The 27,892-nt window shown below is 41.3% G+C and overlaps 1 protein-coding gene across 2 annotated transcripts in view; it reads left to right on the top strand.

Moving 5' to 3' along the window:
• Nucleotides 1-27,892, top strand: part of PAK5 (p21 (RAC1) activated kinase 5) — a 302,315-nt gene that overhangs the window by 194,138 nt on the left and 80,285 nt on the right. For both annotated transcript variants that reach the window (XM_089307306.1, XM_002710976.6), the window contains one exon: nt 409-623. In XM_089307306.1, coding sequence (XP_089163432.1) covers nt 420-623 — 204 coding nt within the window. In that variant the 5' untranslated portion in view covers nt 409-419. The remainder of the gene's footprint in view (nt 1-408; nt 624-27,892) is intronic.

Below are 27,892 nucleotides of genomic sequence, written 5' to 3'. Positions count from 1 at the left end.
ACCTATGGCTCAGCTGTGCTTGGCTGGTCTCAGATCTTGGAAGTCAGGTTTGTGTCTGCTTCATGCCTCTCTCCTTCTAAGACAGGGGCTGAGAAAGTGTTGTCTACCTGTAAGATCTTCATGGCAGGTTGCAGGTGCACAAGGGGGAAAGTAGAAGTACATGACATCTCCAAAACCCTCCACCTTGAACTGCTTGGGAACCATGTTACAGACAGCAAGTTTAAAGGGAGAACAAAAGATTGCAAATGAAATGATCTGATCTACACACGGTGAAAAATCCAGCTTTCATGTTTTGTGACTGTTACATAGAGGAATGACTGAAGAGATAACTAAATTAACAGTAATTTTCTTATGCTCTGCTGCTGGCAAACGATAAACAGCTGCCTGCTTTCTGTTTCCATTTCCCAGGTTTTGGCATCATGTTTGGGAAGAAAAAGAAAAAGATTGAAATATCTGGCCCGTCCAACTTTGAGCACAGAGTTCATACTGGGTTTGATCCACAAGAACAGAAATTTACCGGCCTTCCACAGCAATGGCACAGCCTGTTAGCAGATACTGCCAACAGACCGAAGCCCATGGTGGACCCTTCCTGTATCACCCCCATACAGCTGGCGCCCATGAAGGTATGCAAGGATACTGTCTCTAGGGTGGCTTAAAAGCATGTTTTTATTTGCGGCATTCATCTTTATGAGCTAGCTATCAAGTATCTAAACCATGTATTTTTCACAGATTATTCACAATTATTCAAAGATTGCAATGTTTATTTACTATAAATCGCAGCACACGTAAAGGAACCTCAGCTTTCGGGTATGAGATTTTTTAACAAATCAGACATATAAAATGTAATCATAAAATAGGAAATTTGTATTTCTGCTTTATATGGTATTTGATAGTCTTTAAATTGGAGAATTTTACCCATGTGCTCTTTTAAATATTAATAATAGCCTCTAACACTGCATTTGATAGCTTTTTGATGCTTACCATTTATTCTCAAAATATATCAATTTTTCTTTTATGTAAAATTTAGTACTAACAATTGTTAACATTAACAAATAATATTTACAATTACATATATTCATTTATATATACATATATAAATATTTATCTATAACTAAATTTGTCTTCATAGCCTAATAGAGAGCTATTTTCAATAAAAGCAAATATTTGATTCCTGAAGTCAGATATAATTTTTTTAAGATTTATTTATTTACTCAAAAGTCAGTTACACAAAGAGAGGAGAGGCAGAGAGAGAGAAAAGGAGAGGTCCTCCATCCACTGGCTCACTCCCCAGATGGCCGCAATGGCCAGAGCTGTGCCAATCCGAAGCCAGGAGCCAGGAGCTTCCTCCAGGTCTCCCACATGGGTGCAGGGGCCCAAGGACCTGGGCCATCCTCCACTGCTTTCCCAGGCCATTGCAGAGAGCTGGATTGGAAGAGGAGCAGCCAGGACCAGAACCAGCGCCCATATGGGATGCCAGTGCTTCAGGCCAGGGCTTCAACCCGCTGCACCACAGCGCTGGCCCCGAAAGTCAGATATAATTTACCTTAAACAAATTATTCAAAAACTCTAAGGGCATTAAACATTGTTGAAGTTTATCATTATGTTATAGGTCATTCCAGAATTTTATAATCCAGAAAAAGCTGAAAGTTCATATGCTTCTCCCGCTTATTGTATTGGTAGACATCTGTGAAAAAACTATGTGTATTTTAAATTGATGCAAAGAAGTAGTCTGATAAATCATGGGAAATGTTTGTAAGACATCACCTGAAATGACTAAACTGGAATTTGATTTCATCATTCATTCATGCTCTTGGTCATTATATTCTGGTATTGTACATAGGAGCCTATTCTGCCCAAAGATCAATGTAGTTTTAAAATCTGCATCTTGTGAGTTTGATTTTCTGATAGGATTTTGAAGCTTTTCAGAAAGCTAGAATGTTATATGCACAAAAGATGGAGATAAATCATTAGGCACAGAAGAGCCTCCCATTTAAAATGGGTATTGACTACCAGGGGATTCCAATTCAATCCCATCAAGGTGGCATGTGCCAATGCCATCTCACTATTCCAAGTGATCAATTTCAGTTCACAATTGATCATAATGAAAGGACTAAGAGTCAAAGGGAGCACATAAACAAGTCTAGTATCTGCTAACACCAACCGATAGAATAAATAAAGGGGAGAGTGATCCAACATGGGAAGTGAGATACTCAGCAGACTCATAGAATGGCGGATGTCCTAAATAGCACTGTGGCCTCAGAATCAGCCCTAAAGGCACTCGGATCTGGCTGAAAAGCCCATGAGAGTATTTCAGGCATGGAAAGCCAAGACACTCTGGCAAAAAGATCTCTGTGAGTGAGATCCCAGTGGAAAGAACAGGTCTTCAAAGAGGGAGGTGCCTTTCTCTGAAGGGAGGAGAGAACCTCCACTTTGACTATGACCGTGTCTAAACAAGATAAGAGTCGGAGAACTCAAGGGGCTTCCATAGCCTTGGAAACTCATAACTGGTGCATAGGGAGATTACTGATGCCATAAACAGGAGTGTCAATTTGTAAAGTCAACAACAGGAGTCACTGTGCACTTACTCCTCATGTAGGATCTCTGTCCTTAATGTGCTGTACACTGAGGCTTAATGCTATAACGAGTACTCAAACAGTATATTTCACTTTGTGTTTCTATGGGGTGCAAACGATTGAAATCTTTACTTAATGTACACTAAACTGATCTTCTGTAAAAAAAAAAAAAAAGAAATTGTCAATTCCCAACTTGACTCTCACTGGGATTAAACATGACAATAGGTCTGATCTGATTTCATCATCATTTAAAAAAAATCATCTATTATTTTTCACTTTATGTTTCTGTGTAGGAGCAAACTGTTGAAATACTTACTTAAGGTATACTAAGCTGATCTTCTGTATATTAAGATAATCGAAAATGAATCTTGATGTGAATGGAAGGGGAGAGGGAGTGGGAAAGGGGAGGGTTGTGGGTGGGAGGGACGGTATGGGGGGGGAAGCCATTGTAACACATGAGTCGTACTTTGGAAATTTATATTCATTAAATAAAAGATAAAAAAATAAAATAAAATAAAATGGGTATTGACTGATACTCAATAGAAACTGACCAATTAACCAACTCTACTATTTAGGCAATAGCCCATTATTGAGATAATTCTCTAACACAAGATAAGTCTAACACTTCTCTAATAACCAAATAATAATGTGGGCCATATCTCAAACAAAGCTAGGATTGGAAAGAATTTGCATTTCACTTCTGTTTTTATTAATTTTTATTATTAATTATAATATATCATAATATTTTATTATATTCATGTATTATATTTATGTTATAAATAATTAGTTTAATTAATTTTCTTATATCACAAATACTTAATTTTTATTTATCTGAGAAGCAGAGATACATCCAAAGGATGAAGAACACTTGAAAAATCTGGCAAATATCTTTGAAAAACCTTTTTTCATATCTAACATCATTTTAAACACTAGAACATCATTAGAAATATTATCAAAATTACTGTGGAATTAGATACATTGCACAAAGTGTACATCAAATGGTCACATTTGTTTATTCTTATACGTTGGTTCTCAAACTTGGACTTTCATCAGAACTTCCTAGAGAACCATTGTTATAATCCAGGTTCCTGGACCACACCAAGACATTCTGATTCAGCAATGGACTCTGTGAAGTGGGCTTCTTTGTTTGCATTTCTGCAAGCCCCCAGATGATGCTGATGCTACTGATGGTTGTGGGACATAATCTAATAACCACTGTCCCAGGTAGACGGAAACTGGAACGTAATGATCACTTTTTCCTTTTGCAGCAGCCTCCAGATAGATTGAAAAATACTAAAACAGAAATACAAGATGATATTTAAAAGCCTTGGTGGTTTTTACCAAAAATGAACAAATAATCCATCTCTATACTTACTTTAGGTTTGGTTTGGATTTTCATATGGCAATAATATTATGAAGTATTATTTGGCATGTTAACATTGTATTAAATGATTCACACTGGGGTAGGCATTGTAGTAAAGTAGATTAAGCCTCTGCTTGGGAAGCCTGCATCCTATTTCAGAGTGCCTGGTTTGAGTCCTGCATTGGCTTCCAATCCAGTTTCCTTACGATGCATACCTTGGGAGGCATTAGATGACAGTTCAAGTTCTTGGTCCCTACAACCCACAGGGGAGACACAGACAGAGTTCCTGGCTCCTGGCTTCAGCCTGGCCCAGCCCTTTAAGTACATAGATGATATCATACTGACATCCGATTATATATAATAAACTTGCATTTTTATATAACATTTTTGAGATGCAAATCAAATATGTACATAGGAAATTTATTTTAATATTGCCCTATAGTTTCTGTTTTTCCTTTACAATTTATCCATTGCATTACTAAAGGAAATTGTCAAGTATTTGCTATTACAGATAATATTGTCACAAACATTAGTGTTCATGTCTACTTGGGCCTGTGGTGAGAAATTTTGTTGCAATGGTTTTTAAAGTATATTTTGGGATCCCTAGAGGTTTCCTTGAACTCTTTCAGGGAATCTGCCAGATTGAAACTATTTTCATAGTAATACTAAGGTATCATTTTCCTTTTTTATTTTCTCTCCTGAGTATAGAGTTTTCCAGCAGCTGTATGATGTGATAATATCACTGGTTAAGGCCAAATAGATCATGAAATTTATATTCTTATATTTTAAATTTCTCAGTTTTCATACAAAGCAAGGTAAATGTTTAGAGGCATCACATAATCCAATGTGTTTTGGGTGTTCAATAATTTTAAGAGCTCACCGAGATAAAAAATTTGAGAATCACTATCTTGTGGATTACATAAAATTTGATTACTAAGGACTTCAGCAACTTGATCCTTACACACTCCTCAGAGTTTTTGTTGCTACTTTGTTTTTGCAATGAAAACAGAGACTCTTGTATTCTCTGATTTGCTGGTAATCTTCACAACCTTCTTAAAGATTATTGAACATAAAGCCCTATCCATTTTAAAATCATAGCATAGGATTTCTCTAAATCAGCAGTTTTGAAGTCATTTAAATATTTATGTCTTTATTCATCTTCCCCTTGCTAATTTATCCTTCAAAGCCACTCTAGCTAGCACTCTTCTTTTTATCCTTGTGGGATTGAAGAGTCGCAGAGAATTCCCAAGCAAAACTTCATCTTTGCTAACTTTGATGTTAGCAGAAGTTCTATCTCTTCTTTTTGTCTTCTTCCCTTGACCATTGCATTAAAAATCACCCTATTCAAGCAAAGAGGTAAGATCAAGACAGGTAAATCTTCAGAACTGGCTGCCTTGCCCTTAAACACAACTGTTTTGTTTTCTCCTCTATCACTGTTTATGTTGAAAATTCACTGAAGAATGAGCCTGCCTCAGTACCCCTGTAATTGCTTATCTGTCTGCCTTTTCATTATGCACAATTTTCATTCAGGATTTAAGTGTCTAGAGTTAGGTCATCTTCCTTGGTCTTATTTGCTTGAAATTTTCTGTTTCCTTAAAAGTTTTTTGAAATCTGCTTTCCTGACATACAGGGCAACTGTCTGGCATTCCCTTTGACCCAGGGTAAGCTCCCTTACAAGCTCCTTCTCATGGCCACATCACTGACATACTCTTCTTGGTCTGAGTTAAGGCAAAGGGACTGTTTCTTTTTGTGTCTCCCCCGCCCTCTGAGAGCTTCCATCTGGGAATTCCAACTGTGTATCCGATGTTTGCCATACTCTTGGCTGAATGAAGCTACCAGTGATTCTGAATGCAGGTTGCCCCGAGGTGACTTTTGTAGCCAGTACCATGAAAGCCTCGCACTACCCTTTGCTGAACTGAGTGGCTTCTCTCCTTTTATTTTCATCTTCTTCTACCAGTTCCCCTCTTAAAACTCATGGATCGGATTCCCCATGGTTTTCTTATCCTCTCAAGTCAGTGTGGTTTTACTGGCTGCTGCTTTAAGATCTATTTCTACTAAAATACGATGTTGGGCATAGAAGCATCTTTCCTAAAACATGAAATTCAATGCCCTTTTGTTCACTCAGCCAGGCCTCCTATTTCCATTTCTAAATGCCTATCTGTGTGCGCATCAGGGCACTTCCCTGAACCTAGCAGGCAAGCTAGGAGAAGACTAGGCAGGGAAGCCTGGGGGGGCGGGGGGTGAATTCAGAGGCAGAAGGAAGAACTGGTGAAAGACTCTGTCAGGAACAAATGTAGGGAGTTTCAAGGAAACATAGATGACCTGGGCCTGGGGGGACTGGAGCAGAGGGTACTAGAGAGAGAGTGGGAGAGTACTCAGATGGACAGGTGGGGACTAGGTGTTAGTGGGGGTGGGGAGTGGCTTTTGAAACAAATTTCAGAAATTTGGGGTTTGTTAAAACTCCATACATGAAGGGCACAGGTCTCATCAAGAAATTGTTTTATTACACAATGAATTGGTTCATTTAATGTGTACCAACCAATTGTACAAACAATTGATGTGTAACCCTGCAGGTGGTAGGAGGATATTAGATGGGCACGAAGAGAAGCAGGAAGTCCTTGTAACATGTCATTGTCAAAGGCATTTAAGAAAAACCCAGACTTCTCACAGAAGGAAAGGTGTATTTGTTATCAAGATCCTTGATTTCCTTGAAAAGCACAATGTAATTATAAAGTGGGAGGAACTTATTGGATATGTTACCTATATGTTAAAAGCCCAGCTCCAACACACTGTTTCAAAAGTACCACAGTGCTGTCCATCCAGTTGATCTGAAACATCAGAACCCAGGCTTTCATTGTGGGGGACAGGCTGTTAGTCCTATGTTTAAGTTATCTCTAGTCTTTCTATGTTTGCCAAACCTGTGAGTACAACAGACCTGGACTCTCACACTTTGGCCCCTCCCACTTTCTGGGATCCCTGCTTCCAGATTCTGTATTGCCTTTCTAATCATCCCCCTGCCCCAGAGACAGGGAAAGTAAAACATGAGACTGGCCCCAGCTTCTCTTGCTTGTCTAAAATCAGGATCAACAAGCGAAGGTAATCTTGTTTTCAAAGAAAAGAAAAACAAAACCAAAGCCAGATTTATTATGTCTCTTTGTTGTTATGATCCACCAAATTGGAAAAATTCTGAAAAGCAGTCTTCTACTATGATAATGGGTTATTATTTGATATGTGTCCTGCCAGTCTGTTATCTCATCCACCCCCTCTCTCTCCTTTAGAAGTAAACAAACATTGGGGGTCAGTGTTGTAGTGCAGCAGGCTAAGCCACCACCTACAACACCAGTATCCTATATAAGTGATGGTTCTAGTCCGAGCTGCTCCACTTAAGATCCAGCACCCTGCTAATGCACCTGGGAAAGCAACAGAAGGTGCCCCCAAGTACTTGGGCCCCTGCTAACCACATGGGAGATCCAGATAGAATTCCAGGCTCCTGATTTCAGCCTGGCCCAGCCCCAGCCATTACAACCATTTGGGCAATTAACCAGTAGATGGAAGCTCTCTCCCTCTCTCTCCTCCTCCCCCTCCCCTTCTTCTTCTCCCTCCTCTCCCCCTCCCTCTTCTCCCTCTCTGGCTTCCTCTCTCTCTCCCTCTTCAGCTCTACCTTTCAACTAAATAAATACATATTTTTTAAAAAGTAAAAAAAAGGACTGACATAAACCTCTTATTTATAAATACCATCTCTTTTCCCTCCAGTGCTTTGCAGCATTTTACTTAATCTACCTTAACATTCCCTTTCAAAACTTGGAGCAAACTTAAGTTTAAGCAACTTAGTTGTTACTCCAGTATAAAAGAAGAACCCATCATCCAGGGCAAGTTTTCACAGCAGGTGCATACATCCCTTCTTCCAACCTGAACAGGGCAGACTGTTGACCACACACCTTCCCCAGGTCCCCAACAGCTCCTTGTGGTAGTTCTGTAACCACAAATGGATGGATGCTGCATCTCAGCTCGGAAGGAAAGAGAATAGTTGGAGCTGAAAGGCAGCTGCCAGTGTCCCAGTTAAATTAGACTGGGTCTCCATGAATAAAGGCTCCCAGCTACTCCTTCCCAAGAGTTTAGCATCACTTGTCACCCTGAAGACCAAGGTAAGCATAAACAAAATATATATTTTAGTGTAATTGTCAGTAATAGGGCATCCTGGAAAGTTATTTACAACTATGATTAGGTCAATTGCTGAATGTCTCCTCCAGGGTTCAAAATACCTTTCCCGGCCGGTGCTGCAACTCAATAGGGTAATCCTCTGCCTGCAGTGCTGGCACACCAGGTTCTAGTCCTGTTTGGGGTGCCGGATTCTGTCCCCGTTGCTCCTCTTCCAGTCAGCTCTCTGCTGTGGCCCAGGAGTGCAGTGGAGGATGGCCCAAGTCTTTGGGCCCTGCACCCGCATGGGAGACCAGGGGAAGCACCTGGCTCCTAGCTTCGGATCAGCGTGATGTGCCGGCCGCAGCGCACCGGCCACAGCGGCCATTGGAGGGTGAACCAACGGCAAAAGGAAGACCTTTCTCTCTGTCTCTCTCTCTCTCTCTCTCGCTGTCCACTCTGCCTGTCAAAAAAAAAAAAAAAAAAAAAAAAAAGAAAGAAAGAATGCCTTTCCCAGTGTCAATTCAGTGACTCCAGTCTCCTACTGTAACTCCAAGAAGGAAGGGTTAGAGCCGAGCCCACACAGCCACAGGACATACATAGTTGTGATTTCCTCAGATTGCTTGTTTTTCCCCAGCTCTGCTCCCTGAGCAGAAGCTAGTATGGGAGAACAGCAGGCAGCAGATCTATCGTGATCTGCAGTTTCTGATGAAATATCCTCAGAAACAGGCCTTCCTAAAATCAAGAATACAGTTATCAAACACTGGGTATTATTTTAGAAAGTGCTGCTCTTACTACTGTTTAATACTCATTATTTTGTGGCATTCTTACAACAGCTAATGAATAACTTTTTAAAGATGTATTTTATTTATTTTAAAGGCAGAGTTACACAGAGACAAGGAGAGATAGAGAGAGGCCATCCATCCACTGGCTTACTGCCCAAATGGTTGCATTGGCCAGGGCTGAACCAGGCTGAAGTCAGTTCCCTGAAACTCTACCTGGGTCTCCCATGTGGATGGCAGTGGCCCAGGTATTTGTGGCATTGTCTACTGCCTTTTTAGGAACATTAGAAGGGGAGCTGGATGGGAACAGAACCAGGCAGGACTTGAACTTGTGCTCATATGGGGTGCCAGTGTCACAGGCAACAGCTTAACCCATTGTGCCACAAGGCTATCCTGGCTAGTGAATGTCTTTAACCCAGTCATGTAGAGGAAGAAACCTTGACTCATCATGATTCATTGCTTTGTTCAAATCCACCAAATTTTTAAGTTGAATTCAGTTTTTTTTTTATTTATTTATTTTTGACAGGCAGAGTGGACAGTGAGAGAGAGAGAGAGACAGAGAGAAAGGTCTTCCTTTTGCCATTGGTTCATCTTCCAATGGCCGCTGTGGCCGGTGCGCTGCAGCTGGCACACTGCACTGATCCGAAGGCAGGAGCCAGGTACTTCTCCTGGGCTCCCATGGGGTGCAGGGCCCAAGCACTTGGGCCATCCTCCACTGCACTCCCGGGCCATAGCAGAGATCTGGCCTGGAAGAGGGGCAACCGGGACAGAATCCGCGCCACGACCGGGACTAGAACCCGGTGTGCCAGTGCCGCAAGGTGGAGGATTAGCCTATTGAGCCTCGGCGCCGGCCAGAATTCAGTTTTAACATTAGAAACCAAGCTGCTTTTGGTTGCCCCATGCCCTTTCTTTCTTCCTTTTGTGTGTTCTTCTTCCCTAAAGGGTTAACAATAACTATGTGCTTTCCCAGGAAATATTTTCTTTAGGTGGAAGTACAGGGAAAAATATCACAATCCCATGGAAAGAAATGTATTTTGTAATAACAGACCAGTGAGAAGGGTGGTGGTATTTTTGAGCAGAAGAAAATTTCCCTCTTGGCTAAAGTAACAAAAGAAAGGACAAGTCTGGAAAAGGTTGGCAAAACAATATCATTGCAGAGTTGTCCATGATCAGTCATGACCTTGTGTATCAGATACTATGTATAGCTATGTATATATAGGTGCTTCATGTATATCCTCTCTAGTAGATTGAATTAATGAACTCAGTTCTTCATTCCTCTTGTCACAGTCTCATAAAGAACTGAGCACTTCCCCATCCTTGGAATGTCAGCTTGGTCATGTGACCTGTTTGGCCAAAGGAATGAGGTGAGCAAAGGGTTTCCCTTTGCCCTTTTGCTGTCATCATTAGAAGAACATAACTTGGATAGTTCAGTGATTCCAAAAGAGTCTGTGGTGCCCAAAGCAGAGTCACCCCACACTACTTGAATGCTGCAATCCGAAGCAGAGTGCCTCCAGCCCTATCCTCATTGTATGACCCTGAATGTGGGAGTGGTTTGTTAGGCAACCTAATCAGACAACTGACGGATGCCCTGTCTCATTTAGCTTTACATCAGCCTTTTCATGTGAGTGATATTAGCTCCAGCTTTCAAGTGAAGAAAGCAAAGCCCAGTAAGGTTAAATAATTTGTTGAACATCCCATGCAACTGGAAAGGCCCAGGATGCAAACCCTAAACCTATATGACTTTAAAACCCCTGTTTGTAATTGCCACACCACACTACCTCCTGATGATAAAGCTATGTTGGGCAGAAAAAGTGTTACATGTACAAATGGTGCTCAGTCAGAAAAACAATTCTGCCTTCTTACATAACCCTGCTGTTTCTTCTAACATATGAAACAACAGACTCAGGTAGGTACAGTGGTTTTTCCCAAGGCCACAGAAAAAGTTAATGTCAGATAGTGTTTCTGTGGGTAGGGAATGGTTGATTCAAACCTTTAGAAAGCCCACATTTAGTGTATAAATTCTCACAGTTGGCAAGGATATCATTCTAGATACCTACCTATGATTTCCTATTGTTAGTGCCATACAACTTTCTTTTCTACAGGTAGAGTATTCAGAGCCTTTGGAAAGTCTTTCATTATACATATAATCCACACAGTCTTCGCAAGTGGATTAGCAGATGATTTAAACAGAAACCATCAATGAGAGTAAATGCTGAGAAGCAAATGAATAAGCTTCCATCCAGGCCGCTCACTCTCTCTTCCCACACTGGCCTCACTACTCCCTAAGGTAATCATATTTGAGGTCCAGTGTAAATCCCCAGATCATAGGTGTCTGTTCAGTCCTCTTTTGGTTTCCTGTAGAGTAGCCCACACTGAACTCCTGACAGCTGAACTCATCAATTGAGAATGGTTGCACTTTGATAACTGGAAAATTCTTTATAGAGTGGAATGACACTCTCAGGGACATTTTATTTGCCCCAGCTCTTCTCTCCTGGCAGTGGTGACCTAACTGAAAATAATCTTTCTTTCCAAATCAAAAGGGAAAAAAAGCATGTGGTTCTCTGTGACTCCCACTCATGCTTGGAACTTGAAAGATTTAATTTTATCTCTCGTTTAGCATCTTACAGAAATTGGGACACTAAGATGGCAGCCATAGACTGCTTTGGTGGAACTGTCAAACCCTATAGTTTTATCATTTTTCCATGTAAATTTTAAGTAGAAGCATTATTCTGTTGCCTCTACATTGATAATAAATCTGTCATTTCAGGCATTCCCAAGCAGCATATCATGGTTCAACAGAATTGATGCTTAATATTGTTACCTAAAAGGTTAAAGGTTTAATGAAAAATTCTCACAAACTCATTGGCTTAAAAGAGCATATTTATTATCAGAATTTCTGTAATTTCAGAATGTAAGTGTGGCAAAACTGGGTCCTCCACTTGAGGTGTCACAGGCTGTAATCGGAGGGTAAGCTGGCTTCCACTCTCTCTGGGACTAAACTGGGGAAGAATCTACTTCCAAGCTTCTTTAGGATGTCAGCAGAATTCTTTTCTTTGAAACCATAGAAGTTATGACAGCTTACTTCTTAAAGACAGTAGAAGAAGGAGAGATAATCTGCTCAGAATTTATGTATGGATCCTAATAATTCTGTGTATGTGATCAAAGAGTGGTATCTCGTCACTATTGCCACATAATGTAAGCTAAGTGTGAGAGTGACATGCCACTCCCTTTGCCGTTTATCACAACCGTGGAAGTGACAGCTTATCCCCTTTGCTATATTCTATAATAGATTAGAAGCAAGTCACAGGTCCTGCTCACATACATGGAGTGGGTATCACACACAGATATGAGCATTAAGAGGTTGAATCACTGAGGAGTCACCCTGGGGGCCTGGGGGCTGTCTACTCTGGTCCTCAATATACATTTCCCATGAGAATGCATTCATCCCAGCCCAAGAGCCCCAAAGTCTCATCCCATTGTAAATCATCACAAAAGATAAATTCCCACATCTAGATCAGGATTGGGTGGCAATGGGGCCTTGGATATAATCTGTGGAGTACAGGTGCCAAGGCACAAATCTTCTCCAGCTGTGGACTGCTGGAAGTAAGAAGACAGATTCTTTTCTCCCAGCCTTCTAGCATGTAATACGCAAGCAAGTAGTACAGCAGGTGTAAAAATTCTCTTTCAAGCTAGAGGATGAGGCAAGGCCTGAGACTGTCTGAAACCCAGCCTTGCAGAAGTTGGGAGCTCCCTGATTAAATTTCAAGGCACAAGAATGGTCCCTTCAGGCTCCATCCTCTGGGTTCTTTGTTCTGCCCTCCATTTTTAATGAAAGGTAGCACACCTTCATAGCCTAAGAGTTTTGTTAGTGGGCTTTCTATAACCAGTAGAATTTATGGCTCTAATATGATTTGGCCCCAAATTCATGCAGGAGTTAAAACTCAAAAGTCCTAAGTTAATGGTAGTAAGCATGAAAACTTAATCCTATTGTGGTGTTTAGAGGTCAGATTTTTGGGAGGTTAATAAGAGTAGTTTAGATCTTTAGAGTAGAGTCTCCATGATGAAATCTTGGTGACTTTATATGAGAAAAAGAGAGATCAGAGACAGACAGACAGATGCTCATACTGCTTATCTCTTTCTCTGTGATGTCCTGTGCTACCTGACAACTATCCCAGAGTGAAAGCCAAATCAGTTGGGCCCACCCAATTTTGGACTTTGAGCTTCCAGAACCATGGGCCAAAATAGCCATTTTTCTACATAAAGTTAACCTGCTTCAGATATTTTGTTATAATAACACAGTACTGACAAATGCATCTCCTTTATTTCATACTCTCCCTATTCCTTTCAGGTCAAGCTGGCTATGTTTCTAGCAACATAATTTCTTTAAAGCTTTGTAAACTTTATTGGATTTCACTGTGGTTCAGTCTGTTAGGCAAAAGGCACATGCATAGGTCTTTTAAAGGTAAACCCCTGGCCTCCTGATGAGAAGCCTGAGGGACAATGCCCTTAAGCTTCCTAGAATGTTCTCTGGTTTGATTGAGAAGATCTGTGTGATACACTCATAATTATTTTAAAGGGGCACCTGGCTGTGACTGTATCCTATGATCTTTTGATTTTTTTCTGTTTTAACACAGTTGTATATTACACACTAATAGTTTTCTTTAGAACATATTTTCCTGAGAATCAATCTCTTCATTTTAACATCTTTAGCATCTAAATAGCATCAAATATTTTATCAGAGTCTCAGAGTTAGTAAGGAAAATTGTTCCTTCAACTTTTGCCTCTCCTAACAGAAAGAAGAAATCAGGTGACTCCTTCAACACTTTTCTTGGAAATTTCTTTAGCTATAAAACAAAGTTTATCACTTACTTACAAGTTCTGCTTGCTACATCACTGCAGGAAACAATTTCACCATGATTTACATAACAAATATCTCCCTTCCTCCAGTTTTCGGTAACATCTTTCTCACTTCCTCTGAGTCCTCACTATCAGCATTCCGAAGTCCAGGATTCTGCTAAGCGTCTGTTCATGGCAATTTATGCTTTCTGTACTGTTTTTCCAAATTCCTCTAGCCTATGCTCACTCTCGGGTTACAAACAACCTTCTACATTGCTACAGACTGAATTGTGTCCCTCCCACAGTTCATATGTTGAAGCTTCTACTCTCCATGAGACTATATTTAGAGACAGGGACTGTAAAGAGGTATTCAGGTTAAATGTAAACATAAGGCTAGGACCATCACTGAATATGCTTCATAGAGAAATGACAAGAGGAAGGCACAGCCAAGGCACACAAATCTGTAAGTGGAGGAGAGGCTCAGAAGAGACAACCATGATGATACCTCCATCTTGGACTTTGATCCCCAGTACTGTGAGAAATAAACTTCTGTAGTTTAAGCTACCTGTGGTATTTTGTTATGGCAGTCAAAGCAAACTTATATACACGTTTTTGTTAAGGCAGCACCCCATTTCCAGCTACCACAATCTATATTTTTTAAGATTTATTTATTTATGTGCAAGTCAGAGTTACAGAGAAAGAAGGACATGCCAAGAGACAGACAGACAGACAGACCTTCCATCCACTGGATTACCCCCCAGATGGGCACAATGGCCAGGGTTGGGCCAGGCTGAAGCTGAGAAACAGGAACTTCTTCCAGGTCTCCCACATGGAAGACAGGGCCACAAGCCCTTGAGCCATCCTCCATTGTTTTCCCAGACACATTAGCAGGAAGCTGCATCTGAAGTTGAGCTGCCAGGACATGAACTAGCTCAGATAGGGAATGCCGGCATTGCATGTGGCAGCTTTTTTTTTTTTTTTTTTTTTTTTTTTTTTTTTTGACAGGCAGAGTGAACAGTGAGAGAGAGAGAGATAGAGAGAAAGCTCTTCCTTTTTTGCCGTTGGTTCACCCTCCAATGGCCACCGCGGCTGGTGCACTGCGGCCAGCGCACCGTGCTGATCCGAAGCCAGGAGCCAGGTGCTTCTCCTGGTCTCCCATGGGGTGCAGGGCCCATCCTCCACTGCACTCCCGGGCCATAGCAGAGGACTGGCCTGGAAGAGGGGCAACCGGGACAGAATCTGGCACCCAGACCAGGACTAGAACCCGGTGTGCCGGCGCCGCTAGGCGGAGGATTAGCCTATTGAGCCACGGCGCCGGCCACATGTGGCAGCTTTACCTGCTACTCAAGTCACCATAAACTTTCATGAAACAACATGTATTGATTGACATCCTCACAGCTTTTGATGGTCTGTTGTCAGACACAGCTTGACTGGGACCGCTACTCACCTCTCACTGGCTGTCATAAAGGTGTCAGCTGGGCAGCATTTCCTTCTGCTTTCCTGTGCAGGGTCCAAACTGGGGAAGAATTCACTTCCTAACTCATTTAGGTTGCTGGCAGAGTTTGTTTCCTTGCTAGTCCTAGGGAATGGAGTATGGATGCCAGGTAGGAGGAGAACCCAGGAAAGGACTTGCTCATGAACAAGCAATGGGTGTGGTCAGCCAGGCTCAGGGCTGCTGCAGATAGTCTGAGGCATGGTGGAACATAGCTTAGAATTGTCCTATCCAGGAAAAGGGAAGCTGGGGGGCCAGCACCATGGCGCAGTAGGTTAATCCTCTGCCTGCTGTGCCGGTATCCCATATGGATGCCGGTTCTAGTCCCAGTTGCTCCTCTTCCAGTCCAGCTCTCTGCTATGGCCCGGGAGTGCAGTGGAGGATGGCCCAGGTCCTTGGGCCCCTGCACCCACATGGGAGACCAGGAGGAGGCACCTGGCTCCTGGCTTCGGACCGGCGCAGCACCGCTATTGCAGCCACTTGGTGAGTGAACCAACAGAAGGAAGACCTTTCTCTCTGTCTGTCTGTCTGTCTCTCTCTCTCTCTCTCTCTCTCTCTCTCACTGTCTGTAACTCTACCTGTCAAATAAATAAATAAAATCTTTAAAAAAAAAAAAAAAAGAAGAAGGAAGCTGGAGTGCCTATGTAGCAACTCCCATTTCTTATTGGTTGTATGTTGCCAGAAGTTAAGCCACTGACTACTCCATACTTAGCCACGCAAGTATTCCCCAGCAGCAAAAGAATTGCTTCAAGTGGAGAGATTCAGGAAGCCTGCACCATACACAGGAAATGTCTGCAAATGACCTCCAAGGAAGGCCCAGGGGACAGAGTTACAGCACCATGGAAACTGCTATCTGTGGTGTCTGCTTTTATTTCCTTACCAAATATCTATTATGCACCTACTATGTACTAGACAATGCAGCTCTAGAGAAAAACAATATTTGGTCATATTTAGTGGGGGAGATAGACTTGTAAAGACAAATGATAATTTAATAAATGTAATAATGGAAGTATAGACATTTTGTAATGAATGTTTTAAGAATCTCATAAAATTAAGGAAAATAAATTTTGGATTTTAAAAATATTTAGTATTATACTCATGTCTAATAAAAGGATACTATTATAAGAGAGTAAGTTCCCAAAGGAACAGTGACAGTGTAGTGATTCTGTCTGCTTCTGTGTGCTTCAGTTTTCTCATCCGCTAAAAATAGGTTTACTAGTACCACCTCATGGGACTGGTATGAGGACTGAACAGTTTAATACATGAAAAGCATTATCAGTCAACAAATTTAAAATGAAATGGGCCATGGTGTGACTGAGCTGGTTAAACTACCAACTAAAATGCCAGCATCCCATATGCACATGGGTTCATGACTCAGCTGCTCCACTTCTGATCCAGCACCCTACTCATTGCCTGGGAAGTGGCAGAGGATGGCCCAAGTGTTTGGGCCCCTGCCACCTATGTGGGAGAGCCAGATGGAGTTCTTGGCTCCTGACTTTAGTCTGGACCAGGTGTGGCTGATGCAGGCATTTGGGTAGCAAACCAATGAATGGAAGATCTCTCTGCCTCTCCTTTTTTCTCTCCCTCTCTCTTCTTTTCTCTCTGTAACTCTGCCTTTCAAATAAATAAATATTTTTTAAAATTAAAAAATTTAAATAATTTAAGTGAAACAAAGCCAATTATCTCACAAATTAAAATGAAAATCCCCTCTTAAGCAGAACATTTTGAGATTACTTTCTGTTGCCACCAGTAAAACAAAGACAATATATGTATGTCCCAGTCACTTCAAAAATACTATCCAGAACAATTCTTTTGGTAGCACTCTAATTTATACAAAATTCGAATTCTCAGGAGCTTACCAATTTTAACATTGAAACACCCAGGATCTCTTTTTACTCAGGGGTACTTTTGAGTGTGAATGTCCAAAGGGCAGATTTCCAATGATATACCTCCAACCTGCAGGACGCCTGCAGGTCATTACTGCACCGTGGAATGGAGCCAGAAACCTGATCCCTTGCAGTAGCTCCATGACCTCGGCAGGCCCTGCCTCATCAGTCAGCAGTGTCTTGCTTGACATGCCAGCTGTTAGGCTGCCAAACCCCATCACCTGGAAACCCCAAGCCAGGTTCATTTCCTGAAGGCTGCAGTGGAAAACGGGCTCTGTTTCAAGCACAACCATGAAAAGATGAATGTGGAAATAGGTTTCTTCAAAATCTCTCTGATCTCAGAGCCAGTTCCTATGGATGTGGAGTAGAAGGCTGGAGAAGCAGCAGCAGGAGATAAAGCTGCTCCAGCAATGAAGCCCTGTGGTATGTTCAGGAAATACTTGTTTCGTGGAAGCAAATGTTCTCCTCTGGGGAGTCATTATTAATAACCTTTCATTTTCTTTCACTATATGAGAAAAATATCTGCTCATCATAAGCAGTTTGGTAAATATAGAAAACCATGGAGAAAAGTTCTGTCCTTCCTCTACTGCCCACTGTTGAATTTTGATGTATTTCCCTCTGTCCTTCTCTCTCTCTCTCTCTCTCTCTCTCACACACACACACACACACACACACTAGAAAGAGACCTTGATGACGATGTTTATGGAGCTTTGATTTCACTTCTTGCACCCAATGCAGCGATTCCCATAGTTCTTAGCTCAAGGTACTCTCAGTTATTTCAGTAATTGTGTCGTAGCACCCCAGGTGAAAAGAAATACCCATTCCATTTATTAATTAGTTTGACCCAAACAACTTAATGTCATCTCAAATAATAGACATAACTTGAAATGTGAGAATAATTCTCATTCTTAAAACATTGATGAGAGGTGAATATCTTTTGGGCACTGAACAACTCATTCAACTTTGGAAAAAAGTTTGGATACTATACACTCCATATTTGTATCAATTTTCAAACAAAACTGGCATTTGGAGGGGGTTGTCATGTCAATTGCCAGATATACAGCTTTGCATTTGGTAATGTCACCAAAAGGTATGTAGTAGCATCTCATCTAGAAAGTGTACCCTTGATCTAATAATTTACAAGGTATCTGACAGGTTGAATATTGCTATATTCTTCAAAATCTTAAAATAACCTGCCTCGGCCTTATGAATTTGCTACAGTCTCCTGGTGTGCATTGGCATACAATTTGGGAACAATGAACTAAAAGTCTTAATACATTGGCTACAACATTATTTTATTTCACATTAAGATTCAACAGTTGTGCCATGATTTTAAAACTCTGATTTAAGTTGCTAGTTTATTTTTATTAATAAGTTCATTTTGTTCAAAAGAATCACAACTTTCTTTAAAGGTTAAAGTGTTTTAAAGTGTTTTTTTTATTTTCATCTATTCAAAAGGCGGAGTTGGCCCATAGAGAGAAAGAGAGAGAAAGATTGAGGGAGAGAGAGAGAGAGAGAGAGAATGAGAATGAATATGAATGAATCTCCATCCACTGGTTCACTCCCCAAATGTGTACAACATCCAGGGCTGGCCAGGACAAAGCCAGAAGCCAGGAACGCCATCTGGATCTCCTCTGCAAGTTGCAGGGGCCCAAACACTTGAGCCATCATCTGCTGGCTCCAAGGATGCATTAGCAGGAAACTGGATTGAAAGTAGTGCCAGGACTCAAACTGGCTCTCAGATTTGCAATATAGATCTCTCAAGCAGTGGCTTAACACATTGAACCACAACATTTGCCCTGAGGTACAATTTTTGAGTGCACAATTATTCCTCATGGTTATTTGGCTTGTTTATATTCTCACCTTGAAGTTCCTGAGCCCAATTAGCCCAGTTAGCGGGTAGCACCTGCAGCCTTGAATGCTGTGGTTTTCCACCTTCCAAATCCTTTGATCTTCATGGCTTTGTCAGTGATTTGGCTTTCAGGGCATGAACCTAAAATAGTAAACTATTTTTTAATCCTTCAGCTATGCTTCAAATTTTCAACTTAATGAATAAAAATAATGCAAAGGAATTGGGGAAGACTTTGTAAATTAGCAACAACCAGAAAAAAAATCTAAAAGAAGTAGAAAAAATTAAGACATCAAATAAATGACATTCAAAAAAGCCTGACTTTTGATAGCTTTTCACCAGAAATGTGGGATCAACACTCTCTTCTATCATCAGTGAGCACAGCTCAGTAAGGGGAGACATTAGCGTGCCACCCAGCATTGTGCTTGTCCCCTTGGCATAGTGCTCTGGGCAATGGCTTGAGTTTGGAATTAGCTCTTCAATTAAGGGGAGATCCTTGCTGCATTATCTCCAAAGCTTTAATATAGATCTACTTAGTTGTAAGGTTGTTAGGTGGATCAAGTCAAGCAAGAAAGTACTTCAAAAAGAAAATGCTCTCTGCAAATATAAAATGGCCGTCATGGAGGCAGAGACAGTGGAGGAGGTGGTGGTTGTAGGAGTGGCAAGATGGCGGTGATAGTGGAATTGGCTGGTGGACATAGTGATGGTGGCAGCAATGACAGTAACAATAATGTATTTTTCAACCTTCATGAAAGGCTGCCTGTAGATATTCTTAATCCATTTATTTTATGCATCTATAACAGAAAACTGAAGACTGGGTAATTTGTAAAGAACAGAGTTTTATTTCTTATACTTCCAGAAGCTGAGAAGTCCAAGGTCAAGGGGCCTGCATTTAGTAAAAACCTTCTTGGTGCTTCCTTTCATGATGGAAGTGCATAGGAGTGTGTGTGTGTGTGTACGTGTGTGTGTGTATATGTGTATGAATATGTGTATGTGTAGGAGAGAGAGAGACAGGGAAAGACAGAGAAAGAGATGAGGAACCCACTCTTGGCATAATTAACCCACTCCTCCAATAATATCATTAAACTATTTATAAGAGCAGAGCCCTAATGAGGTAATCAGTATTAAAGATTGCACCCCTCAACACTGTTGCACTGGAGAATCCTGTTTTCAACACATGCAAAAGAGTGTATTTATTTTATGACCTATTATAAAAGTTTGCCCACAAACCAATGGAATATTGGGTATGTGCGTCCTTATTTCCAAAATTGCTGAAAACAGATTAACAATTTGTTTTATCCTGTGGTGCATTAACTCACTTTAGGTTGCAGTACCAGAGTTAATAATAGTTAATAATAGTGGTCATTTGAGTTGGATCCCATTACAAATCATCTCATTAGACTCCATAGCAAGGACCTTTCTGTACGCAAAACTGTGTTTAATGTTGCTGGTAGTTGTTAGGATATAGCAGCATTAAAAGCACCTAAGACAGTAGATGCTGTGGCTCACTAAGCTAATCCTCCCCTGTGGTGCCGGCACACCGGGTTCTAATGCGGGACACCAGATTCTGTCCCAGTTGCCCCTCTTCCAGGCCAGCTCTCTGCTGTGGCCAGGGAGTGCAGTGGAGGATGGCCCAAGTGCTTGGGCCCTGTACCCACATGGGAGACCAGGGGAAGCACCTGGCTCCTGGCTTCCGATCAGCACGGTGTGCCGGCCGCAGTGCGCCAGCCAGCGGCCACTGCAGGGGTGAACCAATGGAAAAAGAAGACCTTTGTCTCTGCCTCTCTCTCTCTCACTGTCCACTCTGCCTGTTTAAAAAAAAAAAAGCATCTAAGAGAAGTGAGAAAGAAACATAAACCCTAATCTCATGAAAACAGATAAATTGCTGGAAACTCTATTGTTTTTATTTCTATAATATTTCTATTCAATCTTGTAGATTTCATTTTAAAAAACCTTCTGTAAGCAACTTCCATATATTAAAATTCTGTGGTCTTATTTAGTCACAGTATCAGCATCTTTGCTGGATATTTAACATGCTATTCATTCAACATTTTGACCATTCAACATGGACTAGACATAGTGCCAGTGTTTGCTGACATGTGAGATTATGTAAGCAACTGAAGTATGGATACCTAACAAAGATTAAAGTTTTTTAGGATTGGACCAAAGCTGAATTTCCTAATACAATTCTCCCATTATTTATTTTTTTATTTATGAAGAACTCTGACAAATTTAGAGAGAGATGTTGAAATCCCTCTCAAGAATTGTGGCTTTTCATGTGTTTTCTCTGTACTGTTTTATTCTCTAATGTTAAACTTGGATGTAGCAATGGTTAAAGTTATCTTGACTACAAGACATATTGTATGGGGATTTGTGTGGGACTGCTGGGCCATAAGGCATATGTACCATCACATTTGGTAAGTTCTGCTAGATGTTGTTACGGAATGATGATACTAGTCTACTCCTCACCAGTAAAGCACAGTGTTGCATGCCTTAAATTCTATCCATACTTTGATAATGTAAACCTTTCCAACATAAACTTTTCTTCTTTCTAGGAGAGTCTCGTTATGAGTTTTATTTCCTTACTCTCATTGCTAATATGAGTATTTCTTCATACTTTGCCAATTATTGGACCACTCATTCAAATCCTTTGTCAACTTTCCTGTTTTAAGAATGTTCCTTGCATTAGTAAGAGTTTGTTTAGTGCATTTACTTTTAAATACCCCTTTGTCTGATATTCATATCCACATCTGATTTTTTTTAACTATTTGTCTGCTACTATATTTATCTGTAAGCATTTTCTTATAAACAACATAGAATTGTTGGGTTTTATGTCAATTTGTCTTCACTCAATCTGTCATTTATTGAAAGAATTCAACACATTTGTATTTAGTATCATGACTCATCTACTTGATTTGATTTCTTCCATATTACTTAATGCTTTATTGACTTTTACATTATTTTCACTTATTTTCTTACTGACATAATTGTGTGCTTTCTTTTTTTTTAAAGATTTATTTATTTACTTGAAAGTCAGAGTTGCACACAGAGAGGAGAGGCAGAGAGAAAGAGAGAGGTCTTCCATCCAATGGTTCACTCCCCAGTTGGCCGCAAGGGCTAGAGCTGCACCAATTTGAAGCCAGGAACCAGGAGCCAGGAGCTTCTTCTAGGTCTCCCATGCAGGTGCAGGGGTCCAAGGACTTGAACCATCTTCCACTGCTTTCCCAGGCTACTGCAGAGAGCTGGATGGGAAGTGGAACAGCCAGGTCTTGAACCAGCGCCCATATGGGATGCTGGCACTGCAGGCCAGGGTGTTAACCTGCTGCACCACAGCACCGGCCGCAATTGTGTGCTTTCTATTCCTTTCCTTTCTTTGTTAACTGGAAGTTCTACTTTTCACTAGTGGATTTCCTCTTTTCTCTGCTCTTGGGATCAGATAATTTCTCCCTTACTATATTTTATAATCAAACTCCTAACTGATTTCCACAATAATATACACTGTATCTACCCCCATATCCTCATATCCCTACTACAATAAAAGGAGACAATTAGAAAACTTTGCATCCATCTCTTTCTTCCCTTTCTCAACAGCTGTGGCCAAGAGACTTTGAAATGCTTCTGTGTCCCTTATACCTGCCAACTCTCTAATTTTTATACTTACAGTACAAACTGTTAGAATCCATTTTACACTGTATTATAAGAGTCATTAGTTAGCAATTTTATTATACATCATTCCTAGACAGTCTTATCTATCAATTCAGAATTTCTATAGAGATTGAATACCAGGTATGCGACTCAGCACTTTTCCCCTACTCTTCCTGTTTACCTCATCTTCAGGTCAATGTTCCAGATCCTCATTGTAGAATAAAACTGTGTTGATGGAAATGTCCCATATATGTCCTGTTCAATAACGTAACCATTAGCCACATGGAGATCAGCGCTCTGTAGATGTTGTGAATTATGACTGAAGAACTGAGTTTTTAACTTTGTTATTAAATAGCCACATATGGCTAGTGACTACCATATTAAACAGGGAAGATCATTTGTTGCTTGGATACAGTCCTGACTTTGGTTTTATCTCCAAAATGAATGCATGAACATTTTTCTTTCTTTAGCTTCACAAGCATTCATATTTACATTTGGGTTTCGCTTAGCCAATAAGTGAGTTATATATTGATTGCATATTGACTTCCCAATCCTTTTTTTTCTGAGCCTGAGATGAGGGATTCTGATACAAGTGATTTATTGAGGGAAAGTTCTAAGGAGACATCTGTGACAGAATGATAGACGCAGGATAGGGCAGAAGAATGACCAGACAATGTTATGTTTTCAGTTCGTCTAGCCTCAGCCTGGTTCTGCAGGGAGCTCTGGAGTCTCACTGGCACCGAAGGTTATACAGTATTTCATTCCCACTTATCAAATAGACGTTGACTAAGGCCATCCCAGAGGAAGGCGAAACTTCTCAGGCTCTACAGGGTAAGGCTAGGAGCACTTTTTTGCTTGTTTGTTTTAAAGATTTATTTATTTTACTTGAAAGTCAGAGTTACACAGAGAGAGGAGAGGCAGAGAGAGAGAGAGATCGATCTTCCATCCACTGGTTCACTCTCCAATTGGCCACAAAGGCCGGAACTGTGCCAATCCGAAGTCAAAAGCCAGAAGCTTCTTCCGGGTCTCCCATGTGGGTACAGGGGCCCAAGGACATGGGCCATCTTCTACTGCTATCCCAGGCCATAGCAGAGAGCTGGATGGGAAGTGGAGGAGCCAGGACTCAAACCAGCACCCATATGGGATGTCAGCACTTCAGGCCAGGGCATTAACCCACTATACCACAGCACTGGCCCCTAGGAGCACTTTTTAGAAAACCATGGGTGATTTTCAAGAGGAGTACATAGCTGTGAGCTGATACTAGCACTCAGCCCCCAGTAAGGGTACCTGGTCAACTACCAGCAGTGTTGACTATAGCACTCTACTTCTTCAAGCTGCAGCTTTCTAGATAATAAGCCTACTGGTTTTCTCATTCTTCTTCGTTCCCTGTATGTTTTTCATTACTCGTGGAGTTAAAAAATTGTCTAGGATGTGTTAGGTGTGTGTCCACCCCACACACCCTGCTCCTTTTTTTTTTTTTTTTTTTTTTTTTTTTTTTTTTTTTGACAGGCAGAGTGGACAGTGAGAGAGAGAGATACAGAGAGAAAGGTCTTCCTTTGCCGTTGGTTCACCCTCCAATGGCCGCCGCGGCTGGTGCGCTGCGGCCGGCACACCATCCTGATCCGATGGCAGGAGCCAGGTGCTTCTCCTGGTCTCCCATGTGGGTGCAGGGCCCAAGGACCTGGGCCATCCTCCACTGCACTCCCTGGCCACAGCAGAGAGCTGGCCTGGAAGAGGGGCAACCGGGACAGAATCCGGCGCCCCGACCGGGACTAGAACCCGGTGTGCCGGCACCGCAAGGCGGAGGATTAGACTAGTGAGCCACGGCGCCGGCTTATGCTGCTCTTTTTTTTTTTATTAGTCTTTTGCTGAACACAGTAAAACTTTCCGAGCTGTGTGCTCAGATCTTTAGCTCAGGGGAATTATTTTCTATTATTTGCTACATTATGTCCTCCATCTGTTCCTTTACATCTTTTTGGCATCCTTTTGTTTGCATATTGTTATTCTTCCCCCCAAGAGGATTTTCATCTCTTTGTATTTTCACAGTTTTTGAGACATTTCTTCTACTTGTCAGGTTCTGACTCAGCAGTGATTATTCAATCCATGTACTGAATTGCCTAGATGAAGACACGCTTTTGCACCATGCTTGAATCATCAGAGATCTTATATTTAAGTTTTCAGCTATATCTCCCATTTTCTGGGTATGAGTTTAACGTGCTAGGAGCCATTGTCCTCTGTGTGGCTGCTGGATCTCTTTAGTTAGGATGAAATACATATAGTTAGGCCCAACTTAATTATGTTTTGGTAAACAATGGGCCACTGAAGTATATATAGGCCAACGGTATATATCATATAGATGAGATATGTAGTAGAACACACTCTCTAGTTTGTATATCTAGGATAGTCACACAACAACAACAAAAAAATCCATGTATACGATTTCCCAGTCAGTGATGCCTACTTGTGGCTATTTTCTTTCTCATGTTTAGCTGTAGGTAAAGTAGAGGCTACCCCTGAAGACTGCTGGTGCCATGCACCCATTCTCGGAGGAAGTCCTTCTCTTCCTCCACTTCATATACTCTCCCAGCCTGAAGACCCAAGACTGAGTATCTTCTCAATTATGTGTTAGCTCTCTAGGGCCAGGAAAACCATGGTGCCAAAGTTCCCCCTCTTGGGACTACATGTGGCTGTGAACCACCCTTTTCCTGGGATAAGCCCTGACTCTGCCTGTGCATAGCTAGAGGATAGACTCCCTGCCTGGAAAAAGCAAGCACACCTCCCTCTGTTGACAAATCCTCAATACCCAGGCCTTGCTAATGATCAGCTATCCACAGATCCCAGAAGTCATTTAGTTAAGAGAAGTAGACATGGTGAAATTGAAGATAGGAAAGAATGGAGGGATGCTTTGAGAAATGATGGTCCCAGAATTCTCCTGCTTTCTCCAATCCTTCTGAAGAGACCAGACTTCAAAATCCCATTCTTGTATTTCTGACGTCTTTTTTTCATCAAATGCCCACCATGTGCCAAGCCCTGTGCACTGGGTAAACAACTGTGAATAGGTGAGGCACAAGGCCTTCCTTACAGGATCATTTACTCCAGAGGGGAAATAGTTACAGATGTGACCTAGAGTTATAATTAAAGTGTTGTGCATGGGCAAATGAAGGGTGTTGTGAGAAGGCAGAGGGTCTGATGAAGACAGTCATTTTTCATATTTCTGCTCTCAGCTATAGTACCCACCGTGTTGTCACAACAAAAATCCTTGTTCAATATCTAGCAAGTGCATCTGAAAAAGTTGCCAAGGAAATAGAGAGTCTAGAATCTGGGCAGTTTGGTTGACAGCCCTGGTGATCTGTCAAACATTCGAGGGAGAGAAATACACATGGCTTTCTCCAAGCACTGAATAGCTGCCCCATAGCGGTTGAATTCAGTATCGTTTAAAATCCTCTAGAAGGAAAAATAGGAAAAAAATAGAGAAAGCACTGAGAGGCCTCAGTACTGCACACTCAGCGGAGCCGGACGTGGAAACCATGAGTGTTCCTCGGCAGTGGAAGGGCTGCCGTAGAAGTCATGAGCTCCCCATCATTAGCAGTACTTCGCGACAAGGGCCTGAACACAGCAGATGAAGCAGGAATAATGGCCAGGAAAGACTGCAAGCCACACATTCAATAGAGATTTGGAGTCTGAGAGGCTCAGATAACCATAAGAGGTGAAAGTGTTGGGAGGAGTAGAAAGGAATCTGAGACATGTAGTCAGGGCTTTTCAATTGTGTTGCTTTGAGGAGAAATGAGGAAAGGATGGCATTGCTCTCCAATTAGGTCTTGCCAAGTCCTCGATGACATTTACGTTTCCTAAGATCAAGTACAACAACACTTTTCCTCCCAAACATGCATTTCTCCTTCTTCCTCCTTCTCCTCCTCCATCTCTTCCTCTTCTTCTTCCTTTTTCTCTTCCGCCTCTTCTTCTTTCTCCTCTTCCTCTTTTTTTTTCTTTTTGCTTCTATTTCTCTAGTCTTACCAAAAGCAAAAATGACAGCAAATATAATCTAAGAGAAACTATTCTACCTTCCTTACCTCCTTTTAAAACCCCCAGACCTGAGACATATGCTACATTATGAATATATTCATTCACCTAAGCTTTTCTTTAATTTGCTTGTACATTCTACTTATGGAACCATGCCTATCTCCCAGCAGGTGCTCACTAAATATTTGATGACTGAATTAAAATAGGTTCCAGCCCATAATAGTTTGTCATGTGTATTAACATATGCCTCAGCAGTAACACTAAGCAGGGAATCATAGCAGAAAATAGTGTAGTCACATAGCATAGTCTGTTTTTTTCTATCCAAATTATAATGTAGTTGGCAGATAAATTTGGGAGGTGTTTAATGCTTTTCCATCGATATACATAAAATAACCTTTATACATTAGGCATCTATCTCATCTGTTAAAATTATATTTACTATAACATCTGCAGTTTCAACTGGCATTTCATTGTCGTATTTCTTCTTTGCTGGTAACAGCAAATATTGTGTGTGCCTTAGAGTGTGCTGCCATCTGCTGGGAATGTAGCCATATTACAAGCCTGCACATCCTTCACAAGATTACTTCAAAAGGGTGACAAAAGAATGGAATCAAAAGATATGGTTTTTTATTTATTTATTTATTTTTGACAGGCAGAGTAGACAGTGAGAGAGAGAGACAGAGAGAAAGGTCTTCCTTTTTCCGTTAGTTCACCCCTCAAGTGGCCACTCCGGCAGGCGCACTGCAGCCGGCGCACCGCGGCCAGTGCACCGCGCTGATCTGAAGCCAGGAACCAGGTATTTCTCCTGGTCTCCCATGCGGGTGCAGGGCCCAAAGACTTGGGCCATCCTCCACTGCACTCCCGGGCCATAGCAGAGATTTGGCCTGGAAGAGGGGCAGCCAGGACAGAATCCGGCACCGCGACCAGGACTAGAACCCGGTATGCCGGCGCCGCAGGCAGAGGATTAACCTATTAAGCCACGGCGCTAGCGGAAAAGATATGTTCTCTTGTTTTGAAAAAAAAAAAATCATAAGTTTTTCATAGTATGCACTCTCCACAAACTTTTTAAAGTCTTTTGTTCTTTATAAAAGTTTTATTTTCTGTTGTATGAATATGGGTTCCATTGACTGTTAAATAGTTGTCTAATTTCTTTTGATAGGTCCAACTCTAACTTTCATGGTCTGTCTGCAATTTTGGAACAAAATTTAGAGATTTAAAGACAGCTTTGATGCTTTTACAACAAAACTCACTTAAAATTGTTAATTTTTGATGTTCCATGATTTGGAACAATCTAAGAGCCAAATTCTTA

Source organism: Oryctolagus cuniculus, chromosome 11 (assembly GCF_051225735.1).
Source record: "Oryctolagus cuniculus isolate XC-2025 breed Fujian yellow rabbit chromosome 11, ASM5122573v1, whole genome shotgun sequence".
Classification (NCBI taxonomy): Eukaryota; Metazoa; Chordata; class Mammalia; order Lagomorpha; family Leporidae; genus Oryctolagus; species Oryctolagus cuniculus.
This window is presented reverse-complemented; position numbering and strand designations above follow the sequence as displayed.